The 18,772-nt window shown below is 39.8% G+C and overlaps 2 protein-coding genes across 2 annotated transcripts; both read left to right on the plus strand.

Moving 5' to 3' along the window:
- Positions 1 to 1,153: 1,153 nt before the first annotated feature.
- On the plus strand, positions 1,154 to 10,999 carry LOC308705998 (uncharacterized protein; the record flags this gene model as incomplete). The annotated part of the gene is made up of 12 exons (XM_081391366.1): positions 1,154 to 1,725; positions 2,388 to 2,544; positions 2,729 to 2,921; positions 3,103 to 3,204; positions 4,028 to 4,129; positions 4,953 to 5,054; positions 5,878 to 5,979; positions 6,801 to 6,902; positions 8,648 to 8,914; positions 9,509 to 9,631; positions 9,891 to 10,877; positions 10,949 to 10,999. Exons 1-12 carry the CDS (start codon positions 1,617 to 1,619, stop codon positions 10,997 to 10,999), a joined length of 2,397 nt encoding a protein of 798 aa, XP_081247492.1. The 5' UTR covers positions 1,154 to 1,616.
- A 140-nt stretch (positions 11,000 to 11,139) lies between these two features.
- LOC308685772 (uncharacterized protein) lies at positions 11,140 to 18,567 on the plus strand. Its single transcript, XM_081357763.1, has 5 exons — positions 11,140 to 12,573; positions 12,768 to 12,809; positions 12,899 to 13,006; positions 14,447 to 14,560; positions 17,984 to 18,567. The coding sequence occupies exons 1-5, from the start codon at positions 11,217 to 11,219 to the stop codon at positions 18,196 to 18,198; spliced, it is 1,836 nt and encodes a 611-aa protein (XP_081213889.1). The 5' UTR covers positions 11,140 to 11,216; the 3' UTR covers positions 18,199 to 18,567.
- Positions 18,568 to 18,772: the final 205 nt, after the last annotated feature.

The raw sequence follows: 18,772 nt of genomic DNA on the forward strand, positions 1-18,772 counted from the left end.
ACAGTACCAGTCAAAAGTTTGGAAACATTAGCCTACTAATTTTAATGTTTTTGAAAGAAGTCTCTTATGCCATCAAGCCTGCAGTAAAAAAAAAAGAGGTAATATTATGAAATATTACTAATTAATATTAAAAGTAATATTATGAAATGTTATTATTACAATTTAAAATAATGGTTCTCTTTTTTAATATATTTTAAAATGTAATTTATTTTTGTGATGCAAAGCTGAATTTTCATCAGCAAGTACTCCAGTCTTTGGTGTCTTATGATCCTTCAGAAATCATTCTAATATGATGATTTGATACTCAGTTATTATCAATGATGGAAACAGTTGTGCTGCTTAATATATTTTTTGGAATACTTTTTTCAGGATTCATTGAGTAAAACGTTAACAGCGTTTATTCATAAAAACAGCATTTATTCAAAATAAAAACATTTCTAACAATATAAATTGTTACCATCACCTTTTATCAATTTAACGCATCCTTGTTGAATTAAAGTACTAATTTATTTTAAAAAAATAGTTATTGTTCCCAAACTTTTGAACAGTAGTGTATATTGTTACAAAAGATTTCTATTCTAAATACATACAGTTCTTTTTAACTTTTTATTCATCAAATAATCCTGAAAAAAGTATCTCAGGTTATAAAAAAAATATTAAGCAGCACAACTGTTTCCAACATTGATCATAAATCAGCATATTAGAATGATTTCTGAAGGATCATAAGACACCAAAGACTGGAGTACTTGCTGATGAAAATTCAGCTTTGCATCACAAAAATAAATTACATTTTAAAGTATATTAAAAAAGAGAACCATTATTTTAAATTGTAATAATATTTCATAATATTACTGTTTTTTTTTAACTGCAGGCTTGATGAGCATAAGAAACTTCTTTCAAAAACATTAAAAATAGTAACGTTTCCAAACTTTTGACTGGTACTATATATATATATATATATATATATATATATATATATATATATATATTAAAAACAAACACATTTTTAACAAATAAAAACACATTCTTAAATTTCAGAGCATCACTGTGACTGATCAACAAATGTAGCAAGATTTGAAACCTTTGCTTGTTTAGACTCAATACTTCTAAGGGAAGTTTTCACCAAGCTTTTTGTCTGGGTGGTACCGGCATACCCTGGACCCCCCCATAACCATCCATGAGCGTATGTATGAGGAAGGATGTGATGCTGCATATATCAGTCAATGGTCATGTGGCAACGCTGCCATGCTGCTGTACCAGAAGTTAAGTTTGACAGCCCTAGTTTAAATTGATTACTGAGTGTCTGTGCAGCACAACATGGTTATCATCTAACAAGTTAACTTCTCGGCTTCAACAGGCTCGGTCAGCTTTCAGTGTGCACATTCAGAATTTGCATATTTCATTAGCCCGTGTTTGATGTTAAACAATGTGCATCCTGCAATAGCAAAGCTCAGTACACAGCTGTTGCAGCATCTATGTGTTTGTATGAATGTCTGTTTATGTATTTATTTTACTTTACATAATAGATTTTTTTTGTGACTTGCTATTTTTCAAAAAGCTTTTTGTGAGATTTGCCTTGACTAAGTACGAATTACAATTATTTTCACAGAGCCATTATGTCCACAAGGAGGAGGAGAAAAAAGCCTATAGACGATGCAAAGACATACATTCTGTCTTGCACTGACAAGGATGGGTTTATGCCGAGATTCATTGACCGTTACAAAGGTAAGTTGCAGAAGATTCCTTGACACAACTTGTGCATTTCAAAATCAAAAAAGTATTATTGTTGATGTAATGGCAGGGTACAGTTTTTGTGTGTTTTCAGGTTATATATAATAGGGATAAAACATTAACAGGGATAAACGTCTGCATTATAAAACATTAAAAGTAGATGTCATCATTCACATGTATGAATTTCAGTTCTTTTCTTGTTGTTTCCCTTGGCCTGTTGGGTCTTATTTTTCATTTACTGAGCTCATAAGGTTTTTAAAAAGCATTTGGTTTGATTTTTAAAATGATGCAGGAACCATGAAGTAGCACTTTCTTCTTCTCTGTTTCTGCTTCAGCATACAGTTTTTTTCCTCACAGTCTCTGGGTGTCAAACCCCAATTATTACAAATTTGTAATTAATAAAGTTATTGCGAGTTTCAATGCACCTTTCGTTCACTGCAACTTAAAGTCCCCCTCCGATCATCTTTTGAGCTATTTTAAAGCATTCTCAGTGGTCTTTAAATTATGATTATGCAGTTTTTAGCCCAAATCATGTGCTCTTTTCCAGGACTTTGCTTCTGCAGAGCGGCAGTAGCTCATTAGCAATTCGCCTCTGCGTTGTGGGCGGAGCTGCGGCTACAATGTAATGTTTGTTTAATTATTATATATTATTGTAGGAAGAGGAGTGTTTGCCACACACCCCATTGAACCCGGGGACTTCGTGTTGGAGTACAGGGGTAAACTCCTCACACAGGAGGAATGCAAGTCAAGAAAATACTCAGAGATTGAAAGCACATTTCTCTTTGACTTTCAGTGGCAGAATCATCACTTATGGTAAACATTGAAAGATGGATGTTTTGTATTGATTTAGAGAAATTACGAGTTAACCCTGAATCAAGGGTTTAATACTTGATGAATGAATTAAGCACAAATACTCTTAAATTCTTTTGAAAATAACTCTTTCAATAAAACTTTTTAAAAGATGTAAAACTATTACCATTTTTCTGATACTTTTCAGCCTGGATGCATCTGAAGAAGACTCATCTCTGGGGCGATTGGCCAATGACAACCACAAAAATCCAAATTGCGTTATGAAAAAAATCATAGTTGACAACAAACCACATTTGTGCCTTTTTTCTCTGAAGAAAATAGAAATAGGAGATGAAATTGATTACAACTATGGTGATTCAAAATGGCCTTGGCGCAGTAAGGTGAGTTGGTTAGATTAAGTTTAGAGATTTCTTTTTTTAAATGTTTTGTTGCAAAAGCAAATTTTGTATTTCTCCAATATTAACCATGTTTCCAATATTACTCTTGACTGTCTATGGAAATGCATTTAATCTTTGATCTGTGATGTGTGTTAAAATGAGTTCTTCTTTATCTGCAATCCAGTTGAAAAAAACCCAAGCTCCAGCCGCAGCAGGAGAGAATGAGACCAGCCCTGTTCCTCAGACGCTTAGTGATGGACCAAACCCAGATCAGACCTGCTCACAGGTAAAAGTACATTCAAACACATTCATCTATGCTGACATGTATGTGGTGGTGTTCTTTTACTAAAGTGGACCAATGCTTATGTGGCTTTATATTGGGTGTTAAAGGCCAGATAATGTCACACACACACCGGCATGTTTCCAGTCATGTTCTTATGGGGTCCTTCCATCTTCCAAATACATTTAGTTTCTCTAGTCTCTCCTTTACACACTCATATGTCTCTAGTCTGACCCATGTGGGGCCCTTCCGTCCAGTTCTTACTGTAATTGTTTTTAATGCACTATGGCAACACCTGACATGACCTCAACTATGATTTTAACATTCGTAATTGTATACTGTGTCTGAGCTGTTAGATGTTTTAAAGCAATATTTTGCTTATGTGGCTTTATATTGGGTGTTAAAGGCCAGTTAATGTCACACACACACCGGCATGTTTCCAGTCATGTTCTTATGGGGTCCTTCCATCTTCCAAATACATTTAGTTTCTCTAGTCTCTCCTTTACACACTCATATGTCTCTAGTCTGACCCATGTGGGGCCCTTCCGTCCAGTTCTTACTGTAATTGTTTTTAATGCACTATGGCAACACCTGACATGACCTCAACTATGATTTTAACATTTGTAATTGTATACTGTGTCTGAGCTGTTAGATGTTTTAAAGCAATATTTTGATTTGATCCACTGTAAACTCCTGAAATAGACGTGAGCTGCTTTTTAGTCCATGCTCTCAGTTGAAGTTCAGTGCTGTGTCACCATTAGATGACCTTATTAGCCTGTGAATGTCTCTTCATACAGTTCTGAGTCTCTTCTTGTCTTGTCTATTTCAGGTGAAAGGCCTTCAGACTCCAGCCGCAGCAGGAGAGAATGAGACCAGCCCTGTTCCTCAGACGCTTAGTGATGGACCAAACCCAGATCAGACCTGCTCACAGGTAAAAGTACATTCAAACACATTCATCTATGCTGACATGTATGTGGTGGTGTTCTTTTACTAAAGTGGACCAATGCTTATGTGGCCTTATATTGGGTGTTAAAGGCCAGATAATGTCACACACACACCGGCATGTTTCCAGTCATGTTCTTATGGGGTCCTTCCATCTTCCAAATACATTTAGTTTCTCTAGTCTCTCCTTTACACACTCATATGTCTCTAGTCTGACCCATGTGGGGCCCTTCCGTCCAGTTCTTACTGTAATTGTTTTTAATGCACTATGGCAACACCTGACATGACCTCAACTATGATTTTAACATTCGTAATTGTATACTGTGTCTGAGCTGTTAGATGTTTTAAAGCAATATTTTGCTTATGTGGCTTTATATTGGGTGTTAAAGGCCAGATAATGTCACACACACACCGGCATGTTTCCAGTCATGTTCTTATGGGGTCCTTCCATCTTCCAAATACATTTAGTTTCTCTAGTCTCTCCTTTACACACTCATATGTCTCTAGTCTGACCCATGTGGGGCCCTTCCGTCCAGTTCTCACTGTAATTGTTTTTAATGCACTATGGCAACACCTGACATGACCTCAACTGTGATTTTAATATTCGTAATTGTATACTGTGTCTGAGCTGTTAGATGTTTTAAAGCAATATTTTGATTTGATCCACTGCAAACTCCTGAAATAGACGTGAGCTGCTTTTTAGTCCATGCTCTCAGTTGAAGTTCAGTGCTGTGTCACCATTAGATGACCTTATTAGCCTGTGAATGTCTCTTCATACAGTTCTGAGTCTCTTCTTGTCTTGTCTATTTCAGGTGAAAGGCCTTCAGACTCCAGCCGCAGCAGGAGAGAATGAGACCAGCCCTGTTCCTCAGACGCTTAGTGATGGACCAAACCCAGATCAGACCTGCTCACAGGTAAAAGTACATTCAAACACATTCATCTATGCTGACATGTATGTGGTGGTGTTCTTTTACTAAAGTGGACCAATGCTTATGTGGCTTTATATTGGGTGTTAAAGGCCAGATAATGTCACACACACACCGGCATGTTTCCAGTCATGTTCTTATGGGGTCCTTCCATCTTCCAAATACATTTAGTTTCTCTAGTCTCTCCTTTACACACTCATATGTCTCTAGTCTGACCCATGTGGGGCCCTTCCGTCCAGTTCTTACTGTAATTGTTTTTAATGCACTATGGCAACACCTGACATGACCTCAACTATGATTTTAACATTCGTAATTGTATACTGTGTCTGAGCTGTTAGATGTTTTAAAGCAATATTTTGCTTATGTGGCTTTATATTGGGTGTTAAAGGCCAGTTAATGTCACACACACACCGGCATGTTTCCAGTCATGTTCTTATGGGGTCCTTCCATCTTCCAAATACATTTAGTTTCTCTAGTCTCTCCTTTACACACTCATATGTCTCTAGTCTGACCCATGTGGGGCCCTTCCGTCCAGTTCTCACTGTAATTGTTTTTAATGCACTATGGCAACACCTGACATGACCTCAACTGTGATTTTAATATTCGTAATTGTATACTGTGTCTGAGCTGTTAGATGTTTTAAAGCAATATTTTGATTTGATCCACTGCAAACTCCTGAAATAGACGTGAGCTGCTTTTTAGTCCATGCTCTCAGTTGAAGTTCAGTGCTGTGTCACCATTAGATGACCTTATTAGCCTGTGAATGTCTCTTCATACAGTTCTGAGTCTCTTCTTGTCTTGTCTATTTCAGGTGAAAGGCCTTCAGACTCCAGCCGCAGCAGGAGAGAATGAGACCAGCCCTGTTCCTCAGACGCTTAGTGATGGACCAAACCCAGATCAGACCTGCTCACAGGTAAAAGTACATTCAAACACATTCATCTATGCTGACATGTATGTGGTGGTGTTCTTTTACTAAAGTGGACCAATGCTTATGTGGCTTTATATTGGGTGTTAAAGGCCAGTTAATGTCACACACACCGGCATGTTTCCAGTCATGTTCTTATGGGGTCCTTCCATCTTCCAAATACATTTAGTTTCTCTAGTCTCTCCTTTACACACTCATATGTCTCTAGTCTGACCCATGTGGGGCCCTTCCGTCCAGTTCTCACTGTAATTGTTTTTAATGCACTATGGCAACACCTGACATGACCTCAACTATGATTTTAACATTTGTAATTGTATACTGTGTCTGAGCTGTTAGATGTTTTAAAGCAATATTTTGCTTATGTGGCTTTATATTGGGTGTTAAAGGCCAGTTAATGTCACACACACACCGGCATGTTTCCAGTCATGTTCTTATGGGGTCCTTCCATCTTCCAAATACATTTAGTTTCTCTAGTCTCTCCTTTACACACTCATATGTCTCTAGTCTGACCCATGTGGGGCCCTTCCGTCCAGTTCTTACTGTAATTGTTTTTAATGCACTATGGCAACACCTGACATGACCTCAACTATGATTTTAACATTTGTAATTGTATACTGTGTCTGAGCTGTTAGATGTTTTAAAGCAATATTTTGATTTGATCCACTGTAAACTCCTGAAATAGACGTGAGCTGCTTTTTAGTCCATGCTCTCAGTTGAAGTTCAGTGCTGTGTCACCATTAGATGACCTTATTAGCCTGTGAATGTCTCTTCATACAGTTCTGAGTCTCTTCTTGTCTTGTCTATTTCAGGTGAAAGGCCTTCAGACTCCAGCCGCAGCAGGAGAGAATGAGACCAGCCCTGTTCCTCAGACGCTTAGTGATGGACCAAACCCAGATCAGACCTGCTCACAGGTAAAAGTACATTCAAACACATTCATCTATGCTGACATGTATGTGGTGGTGTTCTTTTACTAAAGTGGACCAATGCTTATGTGGCCTTATATTGGGTGTTAAAGGCCAGATAATGTCACACACACACCGGCATGTTTCCAGTCATGTTCTTATGGGGTCCTTCCATCTTCCAAATACATTTAGTTTCTCTAGTCTCTCCTTTACACACTCATATGTCTCTAGTCTGACCCATGTGGGGCCCTTCCGTCCAGTTCTTACTGTAATTGTTTTTAATGCACTATGGCAACACCTGACATGACCTCAACTATGATTTTAACATTTGTAATTGTATACTGTGTCTGAGCTGTTAGATGTTTTAAAGCAATATTTTGCTTATGTGGCTTTATATTGGGTGTTAAAGGCCAGGTAATGTCACACACACACCGGCATGTTTCCAGTCATGTTCTTATGGGGTCCTTCCATCTTCCAAATACATTTAGTTTCTCTAGTCTCTCCTTTACACACTCATATGTCTCTAGTCTGACCCATGTGGGGCCCTTCCGTCCAGTTCTTACTGTAATTGTTTTTAATGCACTATGGCAACACCTGACATGACCTCAACTATGATTTTAACATTCGTAATTGTATACTGTGTCTGAGCTGTTAGATGTTTTAAAGCAATATTTTGCTTATGTGGCTTTATATTGGGTGTTAAAGGCCAGATAATGTCACACACACACCGGCATGTTTCCAGTCATGTTCTTATGGGGTCCTTCCATCTTCCAAATACATTTAGTTTCTCTAGTCTCTCCTTTACACACTCATATGTCTCTAGTCTGACCCATGTGGGGCCCTTCCGTCCAGTTCTTACTGTAATTGTTTTTAATGCACTATGGCAACACCTGACATGACCTCAACTATGATTTTAACATTTGTAATTGTATACTGTGTCTGAGCTGTTAGATGTTTTAAAGCAATATTTTGCTTATGTGGCTTTATATTGGGTGTTAAAGGCCAGTTAATGTCACACACACACCGGCATGTTTCCAGTCATGTTCTTATGGGGTCCTTCCATCTTCCAAATACATTTAGTTTCTCTAGTCTCTCCTTTACACACTCATATGTCTCTAGTCTGACCCATGTGGGGCCCTTCCGTCCAGTTCTTACTGTAATTGTTTTTAATGCACTATGGCAACACCTGACATGACCTCAACTGTGATTTTAACATTTGTAATTGTGTACTGTGTCTGAGCTGTTAGATGTTTTAAAGCATCTTTTTGATTTTTAATTTTGATTTTAAATATTTTGATTTGATGCACTGAAAACTCCTGTAATGGTCAATTGGACCATGGACCAATGCTCATGGGGCTTTAAAGTAGTCAGGTGACCATATTGGGTTGTAAAGGCCAGGTAATGTAACACACTGGCATCTTTCCAGTCCCATTCTTGTGGGGCACCTTTTAATGCATTATGATAACATCTGGGGAGAAAAAATAAGAACATCTGCATACTGGGTTAAAGCTCACAGTTACCTTTTATTGACTAAAAAACAAATGTTTCGATCCAAATGGTCTTCCTCAGGCAACTATATGATAGTATTGTAATACTATAGTATAGCTGTACTCTGATTTTAACATTTATAATTGTACGCTGTCTAAAAGGGCTGATGTTCACATTTCTGGATTTAGATTTTTAGTCAGACCATGCCATGTTTCTTTGGCCAACCTTTCTAATTCCATACTTAATGAATTTTTGTTTATTTTTAGGCATTTACTGTCCAAGGATTTTCACTGGTTGATTATTCAGATAGTGATGAAACTGATGAGGATGGTATGGAAAACGAACCTCCCACCCCACACCTGGATGTTATTATAGGGCAGAATGATATTGGCCCAGATGTTTCAGATCTTTTGTACGATTCAGATGAAACTGTTGTGAAAGAAACTTGTGATGAGGCTTCTCCAAGCAACCATTCCAACAATCAATCGGATGATGAACTTGTTCCACCACTGAGACGCACAAAAAGCATTCTGGTAAGCCCCAAAACACATTTTAACAATATAATTAACTTGTTTATGTGATAACGGTCTCTGTTGCCAAAATCCGGTCGAGTCCTCCTCCTCGCCTGGTGCATTAATTATCAATTAAATAGAGATCACCAACAATCAATCAGAGAGATCACCAACAATCAATCAGTAAACATTTATTAGAGAAGCTCAACTTCTTTTCTGACTGATTGCTGATTTTTAATTGATAGGGAGACAATTGTGAGGTGAGGAAGACACTTCGGAAAATTATTGACTAATCTCTCTCTCTTGAGTAGTTCCATGTCTACAGGAATGACACTATATCATTATGATTAATCATTTGCTGTGAAGTCATTAAATTTAACAATCAAATGCATGAAAACTGAAGCATTACTCTTTTTTTTTTTTTAGAATTTTGTCAACATTTACTCCACCTGGAAGGCAGTTTGGACATGGGCCTCAGCAGGTGGATGGAGGGGTAATATTGGTCAATAATTATCATAGGTGTCTAGCTCACCTGACAACCTCTGAATGGTCTCCCTATCAATTAAAAATACAGCAATCATACAGCAAAATATCTCCATGTCTCCCTTTTTGCAGATGGATAGAGTACAAGATTTTACCCACAGTCTCTATGATTCAAGTAGTGACAGCGCAGAGGAGACTCCTTTTTTTAAGCCTGAAAGGGATTCACAGAAGCTGAGAAGAAGGTCTTGCCGTCCCGTAAGTCTTTTTTTTTTTTGGGGGGGGGGGGGGGGGGGTTCTTTTGTGTTTTCATGATTGTGAAAATGTCTGTTGCTCTTGCTAGTGAGTCTGATGGGGATTCTTCTAATTTGTAAATTTACTTGTACTGAAAATGGTCCATACAGATTTTTCTTCATTTAGTATCCTGAGCCTGTTCAATCAGTATACTCAGGTTTTTTATTTTTAATATTTAATGTTGCAAAAATAGTTATTAACAGATGTGTGTTTGTTTTTAAAGATTCAGATGAATCTCATGGAATCGGATGACTCAAACTTAGGTAGCGAAGAGGAGTATATTCCAAATCCCAAGGATGAAAGCACAGAAAGTGATAGCAGTATGGAATTAACCCTGGAAATGGAAAAAAAGAACAAAGGTGCATCATCCAGTCAGAGCAAGTCTAAGCCCAGGGAGAGTGGAAGTAGATCCTCTCGAGAGAGTGGAAGCGAGTCCTCCAGACAGAGCAAGTCTAAGCCCAGGGAGAGTGGAAGTAGATCCTCCAGAGAGAGTGGAAGTAGATCCTCCAGAGAGAGTGGAAGTAGATCCTCCAGAGAGAGTGGAAGAAAGTCCTCCAGACAGAGCAAGTCTAAGCCCAGGGAGAGTGGAAGTAGATCCTCCAGAGAGAGTGGAAGTAGATCCTCCAGAGAGAGTGGAAGTAGATCCTCCAGAGAGAGTGGAAGTAGATCCTCCAGAGAGAGTGGAAGCAAGTCCTCCAGACAGAGCAAGTCTAAGCCCAGGGAGAGTGGAAGTAGATCCTCCAGAGAGAGTGGAAGTAGATCCTCCAGAGAGAGTGGAAGTAGATCCTCCAGAGAGAGTGGAAGTAGATCCTCCAGAGAGAGTGGAAGTAGATCCTCCAGAGAGAGTGGAAGTAGATCCTCCAGAGAGAGTGGAAGTAGATCCTCCAGAGAGAGTGGAAGTAGATCCTCCAGAGAGAGTGGAAGCAAGTCCTCCAGACAGAGCAAGTCAAAGCCCAGGGAGAGTGGAAGTAGATCCTCTAGGGAGAGTCGAAGCGAGTCCTCCAGACAGAGCAAGTCAAAGCCCAGGGAGAGTGGAAGTAGATCCTCTAGTCATAGCCAATTTGACTTTAGCCAGAGAAGACTTTTGGAAAGATGTCATGATCCCACACAAAGATTTCCAAATAGCAGAGTTGATGGGAATGAAAAGGAAATCGCAACATATTCTGAAAACAATGTTTCAGTGCCCCTGGAAGAAGAGCAGTATATCATTGTCAGTCCAACTTTAAAGAAAGATGATGGATCCAGAAGCTATAACAAGAAACATTTCTGCTTTTATTGCAGGAAGTTTGTCCAGAAAATGTCAAGACACTTGTGGCGCAAACACCAAGATGAATTGGATGTCGCGAAAGCATTCAGTTTTCCAAAAAACTCAAAGGAAAGAAAACTACAATTGGACTACATACGAAATAAGGGAAACTTCGAGCACAACAGTCATGTTTTGGAAACACAAAAGGGAAAACTAATCCCATGTAAACAACCGGGAAAAAAATCAGAGGGACATAAATTTGCACATTGCATTCACTGCTATGGGTTGTTCTCAAGAAGAGCGATGTGGCGGCATTTCAAGGTCTGCAGCTTCAAACCCGAAAGTTCTAAACCAGGTAAAAAGAGAGTTCAGGCATTGTGTGCTTTCGCTGAACGTTCTCCATCGGAATATACAGACGCGTATTGGAAGTTCTTGAGTGTAATGATTCAGGACAAGATTGCAGTTGCAATTAAAGGAGACAACTGCATCCTCAATTATGGGTTCAGGTTGTTCAAAAAGAATGAGAAGATAGTCAGTCAACACCAGTATATACGCCAAAAACTGAGAGAACTTGGTAGGCTTTTATTGGAAGCTAAAAAAATCACATATGTGAAGACCATTCTAGAACTCATCAAACCTGAACAGTACTCCCAGGTTGTCAGAGCTGCAAAGAACCTATCTGGATTCAGTGATGAAACTGGCATATACCAATGTCCCTCTCTTGCACGCAAGGTAGGACACAGCCTGCATTCGTTGGCTATGTTTATCAAGTCCGAAGGACTGAAAAAGAAAGATAAAGAAACCATTAAAAATGCTGAGGAGTTCGCACAGTTGTATTTAGAGAGTTGGAGGTTTGATATTGCAGGCCAGGCATTAACCCAGCTTAACCGGGCCAAATGGAATGCACCGCAACTTTTACCTCTTACACAAGATATCCAAAAGCTACATTGCTATCTAGAAGAAAAACACCAGCAACATCTCAAAGATTTAAAAGAACATCGTTCATCCACAAATTGGAAGGAACTTGCAAAAGTAACGCTGACTCAAGTTATGCTTTTTAATCGGCGGAGAGCAGGTGAAGTGTCCCGAATGCGCCTGTCTGCATACTTATCGAAGGACACATCAGAGGAACAGGGAGATGTAAATTTGGCCCTCACAGCGCTTGAGCAGAAGCTCTGCAGGCATTTTGTTCGAATAGCAATTGTTGGAAAAAGAGGAAGGAAGGTTCCTGTTCTTCTAACCCCATTAATGAGAGAATCACTTGATGCTCTTACTGAGAGCAGAGAAGAATGTGGGGTGCTGAAGGACAATGAATATCTGTTTGCATTGCCACAATCTGACCATTACCTCAGGGCTTGTGACTGCATGAGGCAATTTGTCAGTGAATGTGCTGACATAAAAAATCCTCAAGCGTTAACATCAATTCAACTGAGGAAACATATTGCTACCCTGTCTACTGTTCTAAACCTCAAAACCACCGAGCTCGACCAGTTGGCAGACTTCCTTGGTCATAATATCGCTGTTCACAGGAAACACTACAGGCTCCCAGAAAGCACCCTCCAATTAGCCAAAGTAAGTAAAGTGCTCCTGGCAATGGAACAAGGACGCCTAGGAGATTACAAAGGAAAGAGCCTTGATGAAATACAAGTCGATGTGAATGGTAATTAACTTTATATTCTTGAAGGCACTATATATGACATTTAGTCTTCCGCATTCAGAAAACAACTATTTACCATGTAAAACATAGGGCAGTAATGGTGACGGGATGAGAGATAATACTACTGTTGTATACTCTTGCAGATTGCCCATAGTTTCAGCTTTCCAAACTCAACTTTTTATCAATTATCATTTTAGAGACCATTGACATGGAGGGACCTTTAGCAGAGGACATTGAAGGTATGTGTATACGATGTTCCTAAATTGATTATAAATAATCTGTTTTAGATATTTTGTGTATTGTATTCTTAAGTTATTTCCCTCTCCAGATGTCAGTATGCTAGGAGATGATGGGTCAGACGATGAGGTCAGCATGTCATCCACGCAAGAATGTACCTCCACATCACAAAGTCAAAACCAGGGAGTGTCTGCAACCGGTGAGCTTGAACGCAATTCTTACCTTTCGTGCATTTCACACACCACATGGCAAAAATTTGAACATCAACAACTCCACCTCCCTCCTTTGTCCCACCCACTTCTTTCTCCTGCTACTCTGTCAGGAGACCTGTCTGATGCAGAGGCTGCACAATCAGTCAAACACAACCCCCGTTTTATAACTGAACACTGCGTCAGTACTACCTGAAATTACAACTAGCATTAACTGTGAGGTTAGCGTGTACCCACCTATTGCTTATAGGTTGCTCTAATCTCTCGGCACAGACTTCATACAGGGATAGCACAGCTACTCCAACACGTCCCTGTCACTACAGAACATCTGAAATGTGCGTGATAAGGTGATGCAGGACAATTCCCTGGGCACATTATCCAAGTCTGCTTCATGGCAGCAAACAGACTCCACGGTTGTCCGCATTGCTGAGCAGTGACCGCACTTGCACTGCAAAGGGTTGCCGACCCTCTCCTCACTTTCATCTCCGTCCGGAGCCGCTGCAGCTCCCTCAACTTCCGCAAAAACGGGTCTCTCAACCCTCCTCCTCATCACTGGCTCAAACACACATGCCATCGGGTTAGATGACATCAAATAAACTCGTACAGCCTTGTCGTCTTGACATGTTTCCTCCTCATCTGTGTACTCATACTCGACTCGCTGTAACTGTGTACTCGTACACAGTTGAGGAGGAAAAATGTTTGAGTAGCCGTGCAATCCCTGCGTGAAGTCTGCGCCGTGAGATTGGAGCAACCTATAAACAGTAGGTGAGGGCACACAAACCTAAACGTTAATGCTACTTGTGATGTCAGTAACAACAGTCGCTTTTTGTCTGATGAAATCAGTTCATCTTATATTGTCCAACATACAATCTTTTCGGTGCACAGCTACTTCAGCACTAGTGGACTGCGTGGGACGGTCTGTCGTCCGTACACTATATGAGGAAATATACTGCTTGAGGGCCACTATCCTTTAGGTCTTAGATGTTTCCCTGCTGCAACACACCTGATTCATTGTGCAGAGCTTGGCAACAAGCTGTTTGATCTATTTAATTTGAATCAGGTGTGTTGAAGCAGGGAAACATCTCAGAGCTGCAGATTAGTGGCCCTTGAGGACTGGAGTTGCCCATTCCTCGGCTAACATGACAACTAATTTTCACGTCATTAGTCACTTGAAAAGAATTTCAGGACGATAGGAGACGGGATGAAATAAACTGTCTCTTTAAGAGACACAAATCCCATATACTGACTTCTTGTTAAGTGCCTTGAGACGACATCTGTTGTGAATCGACACTATATAAATAAACTGAATACTGAATTGAAAATTGAATTGAATATACTAAATTATTTTATAAAATAACACAACCACTGTACTGACGGCTATTACATATTTCAAGTAGTGTATACTACAATAAAGTTATTTCTTTGTCCAGATGTCAGTATGCCAAGAGAAGAGGGGTCAGAAGATGAGGTCAGCATGTCATCCCTGCAAGAATGTCCCTCCACATCACAAGTCCAAAACCGGAGTGTGTCTGCAAAAAAGAGAGGTAAGCTTTGGGGCTTGCACTCTCTTTTGGGCCAGAGCTGCTCATTTATTTTTAAGGGCTTTTACTTTGCCTCCTTGACTCAACACTTGAAAAATGTCTGTCCCTCCTTACTGTCCGGTGGCACAAGCCTGACAGTGGCTTGAAAGAAGCTGTTGCAGGAACAGACCTTGTGAGCCTGCATTGTCGCAGGTTGTAGGGTTGGGGGAAGACTGACATTATCACCTTTATATCAATAAGAAGTCTGTTGTATTTTGGCAGCACAGGGGGGCTGGGTTTTTTCCACCGCTTCATGCACTCTTTCAGCAACGAGACCCAAACATCCGGAGACTTGTGATCACTCTGGCCAATCACAAGAGTACATACACGTAGCTGCGTTTGAGTAGCTGGGCTGCACGTCAGGTCCGAAGAGGTGCCCATCAAGCTAAATAATTATGGATTAATTTGCTGTGTTTTTGTTTTTACCAAACCAGTGTATAAAATGAATAATATTCTCAGTCATGTTATTATGAAGAGTTGTTTATTCCAACAAATAAGAACTTTATTTATTTACATTGTTAACAGTGCCATGTCTGCAGTGTTCTCTCGCTCTCCACTGAAATCTGTGTGCTCAGTGTGAAGTCCACCTTCACTTATAGTGGTAATCCCAGAAATGGTTCCTGTTCTCTGAAAAACAGAGGCGGACATCACACTTGCTGCATTGGGTATTGGTGTACCCTTTACTGCAATGTCTGCAGTGCCCTCTCTTTGTCTTCAGGGGGAAATGTCCAGTTTCCAGTTTTTTTTAGAAGAGGGAGCCTTTGGACTTCCATCATCCATGTGTGGTCTCTTTCCACTATTCAGAGGGCTCCTGTCTCTGGGCTCTTGTTGATTGAAGATGGCCGTCCTCTCTTTGGTGTTTTCAGTGTTGTGTCCACCAGATTAGAATATAAAGAACAAATGTATCAATTTATGTACATCTCAAATACCAGTCTGATTTATCACAAACAAGGTAAATAGCACAAATAGATCATTACCGTAATGAGAGAGGAAGCCAGCTATGCTTGGAACTTGCTCATGTTCAGTATCTCCTCCTTTGGCATCCTGAGAGCATAGGCTGTGCTGCTTGTAGAGGAGCCAGGCGTTGACCACAGCAAGGGTGATTGTGTGCCAGAAGATGTACATGTACCACCGCCAGGATTTCAGTGCATACTTGTGTTTTGCTGTAAATGAGTCCAACAAATCCACACCTCCCATGTATTTATTGTAGATGCCCACAATGGAAGCCTTTCTAACATCAATGTAGGTATTGGCGGCTTTGTCCCAGTGTTGAATCTCCTGAACAGGTTCTGGTCCAGCGAAGGATGACACAAGTGTCACCGCCCTGTTGTCGTACCATTTGACAGCACAGATGTTGTTTCTCCTCCACTCTGTGGTCAAAGCTTCCTCTGCCCTTCTTCTTCAAGCTCTTCACATGTAAAGATTACAGTTGGGTAGATGCACTTGCCTTGCTGTTCCCACATAATGGATTCCTTGCTCAAGGAGCTTCATGGAACGGTGGTGAAGTAGTTGTCTGCCTAGATCTTGTTGTGTTGACCCTTTGGAAATGTGGAGTCAAGCTTCATTACAACATCACCTGACAATCCAAGTTCAGATTTGACTCGTACTTCATTGTTGCTCCCTTGGTAAACATCAAAGTCAAGCATCATGCTAGAGATTTCAGCTTTCACCCATACTTTAAAGCCCCATGAGCGTAGATTACCTTGCATATACTTCTTGATGCTGCTGAACTTCCCGTTGAAGGGTATCATCATCTTGTCCATGGAATGTGCTCTTCTGGTACCACCTGCTGCAGGCAGTTTTCTCTGAGTGAATCAAGCTGTGGTCTGAGTTTCCAGAGTTTGTCCCTCTTTTCAGTCTTTGGCACGGTTAAATTGTTTACAAAATGTAATGTTCCATCCTCAGGTACATGCCCAATGCTGCCTGTATTTCTTTTGTATTAGTGTTGACTGATCTTTCGTCATTTTGAATGCTGTACTCGTTCGTATTTGTTGCCAGAGCTTGAACCAAAGCAAAACGTATTTTGTTTTGCCAGAGCTTGGTGTGTGGAGGGAGGTGACATCATCTGTGAGAGCTTGACCAGAAAAATCAGTGACGTCTGTCATGTGGCATGATGTATTTCTTTGATTGCCCGGGCTCAATATTCACATTAGCTGGACATTCGGTAGGTTCTTGGTTTTCTTTGTCCACAGAGACATCAATATCTGATTCTTCATCACTTGCATCAGTGTTGTCAAAATCTATGTCCACATCACTTTCTCCTTTTTGGATGATGGCAATTATATTGTGCACATTGTACCGAGGATTTCTCCTTGCTGGTGGCATTCTGAAATGAAAAAGATAAAATTGAAACAAATGTACATTGTATATACAAATAGCACACATGCCTCATTATGACGCGTTCACACTTTGGACTGAAGCAGCCTATTCACACATCTCACCGGTCACACTATACCTAATGGCTCACCTATAGTAGACTGTGATTGTAATCATTACAGGAATGCATTCAGCGTCCAGTTTACAACAAAATCTAACAGTGATGAACATTTACACCTGTGCCAGAACAAAGCACCAGGAGCATCCCGCACAACTTGGAGGATTGGCCAGGTGTCTCTTGTAAAAGAGATATTGGATCTCAATGGGACAGACCTGGTTAAATAAAGGTTATAGGCCTAATGATAAGCACTTTGACTATAAATTGATAAGAACATTTTGTTTACCAGTAGACTAAGAAAGGGCAGATTTGCACAAACAGAATTTCTTTGTTAGAAAGTCCTGAATGTGATAGCAAATTATGTTTAGATATGGCAATATATCTTTCAACTTTAGTCTCTAATACAGTATAGAATATGTATTACGATATAAAGCTAAAGGGTATAATGTTTAAATCATGTATAATTTGTTGTGAACATTTTCATTTAAGTTCCCCTCAAGATGTTCCTCTTAAAAACAGGGCAATTATGACCGCCACTCTCATCCAACATTGTAATATGCAACATTTACTGTATATGTCCTTGTTCTAGACACTGTAATAAACACAGAAAAACATATTCCAAGCATTTTACTTACTTGAAGATGAATCCAGTCCAGTAAATCAACGGGATGTTGCTTGATCAGAAAATTGTAGGATGTGTCACTTCTTGACTTAAGGGTGGGCTTTGTATACAAATCCTGGATCCAATTACATGGTGGGATTAAAATGTTGGACCCACAGATCATATTGATGTGGTTGTATAAACAAACAAACAATAAAAAAAAGACAAAAGGGGTTTTGGGGAATAACCACAATTGTTGTAATTCTGAAACAGTGTGTCTTACAGGGTTAAGTAAGATTAAAATTTCTTTATAAAAGAAAACCTACAATGTTTTGTGTTTTTGCCTACATAGGAAAACAAACGGCTGTCAAAAGAAGCTGGACCCCAGACGAGTGTGCTGCAGTGGACAAACATTTGAGGAGATTTATTGTAATGAATCAAGTTCCTGGTAAAGAAGAGTGTCAGCGCTGTATTACTGCAGAACCTCAAGCTCTCAGAAACAGAGACTGGAAAGCAGTTAAATTTTATGTTAAAAATCGCATTACAGCCCTGAGAAGAAAAGTCTAGTGTAAGCACCTAATGGAACTGAGGTAAAACCAAAACATTAGAGGTAGGATCTTAAAGTGTTTTGTCTTTGGTTGTGTTCTGTTGTAACCTTTTTGTTGTTGTTGTAGGGGTTTGCTCAGGTTTTATGGATGTCCAGTGGCCTACAAATATACACATTTCACAGTTCTTATTTCATTTCATTTCATTGTTAATTTGATGGATGTAGGATGGATGTTGGTTGTGTGGATGTTGGATGGATATTGAATAGATGTTTGATAGATGGATGGATGTAGGATAGATAATGGATGTTAGATGGATGTAGGATAGATAATGGATGTTAGATGGATGTAGGGTAGATGATGGCTGGATGGATGTTGGATGGATAGATGTTTGATGGATGAATGTTGGATGGATGTAGGGTAGATGATGGATGGATGGATGGATGGATGGATGGATGGATGGTAGATGTTGGATGGATGTAGGGTAGATGATGGCTGGATGAATGTAGGGTAGATGATGGCTGCATGGATGTAGGGTAGATGATGGATGTTGGATGGATGTAGGGTGGATGATTGTTGGATGGATGGATGTTGGC

This window comes from Scardinius erythrophthalmus (assembly GCF_964197995.2).
Source record: "Scardinius erythrophthalmus genome assembly, chromosome: 2".
Lineage (NCBI taxonomy): Eukaryota > Metazoa > Chordata > Actinopteri > Cypriniformes > Leuciscidae > Scardinius > Scardinius erythrophthalmus.

Excerpts from the sequence above, each read along its gene's own strand:
- LOC308685772 (XM_081357763.1), top strand. The coding sequence starts at position 11,217 with ATGTGGCGGCATTTCAAGGTCTGCAGCTTCAAACCCGAAAGTTCTAAA. Across the intron at positions 12,810-12,898 it reads TTTAGCAGAGGACATTGAAG|ATGTCAGTATGCTAGGAGAT; the intron begins GTATGTGTATAC and ends TTCCCTCTCCAG. Across the intron at positions 13,007-14,446 it reads CCAGGGAGTGTCTGCAACCG|ATGTCAGTATGCCAAGAGAA; the intron begins GTGAGCTTGAAC and ends TTCTTTGTCCAG.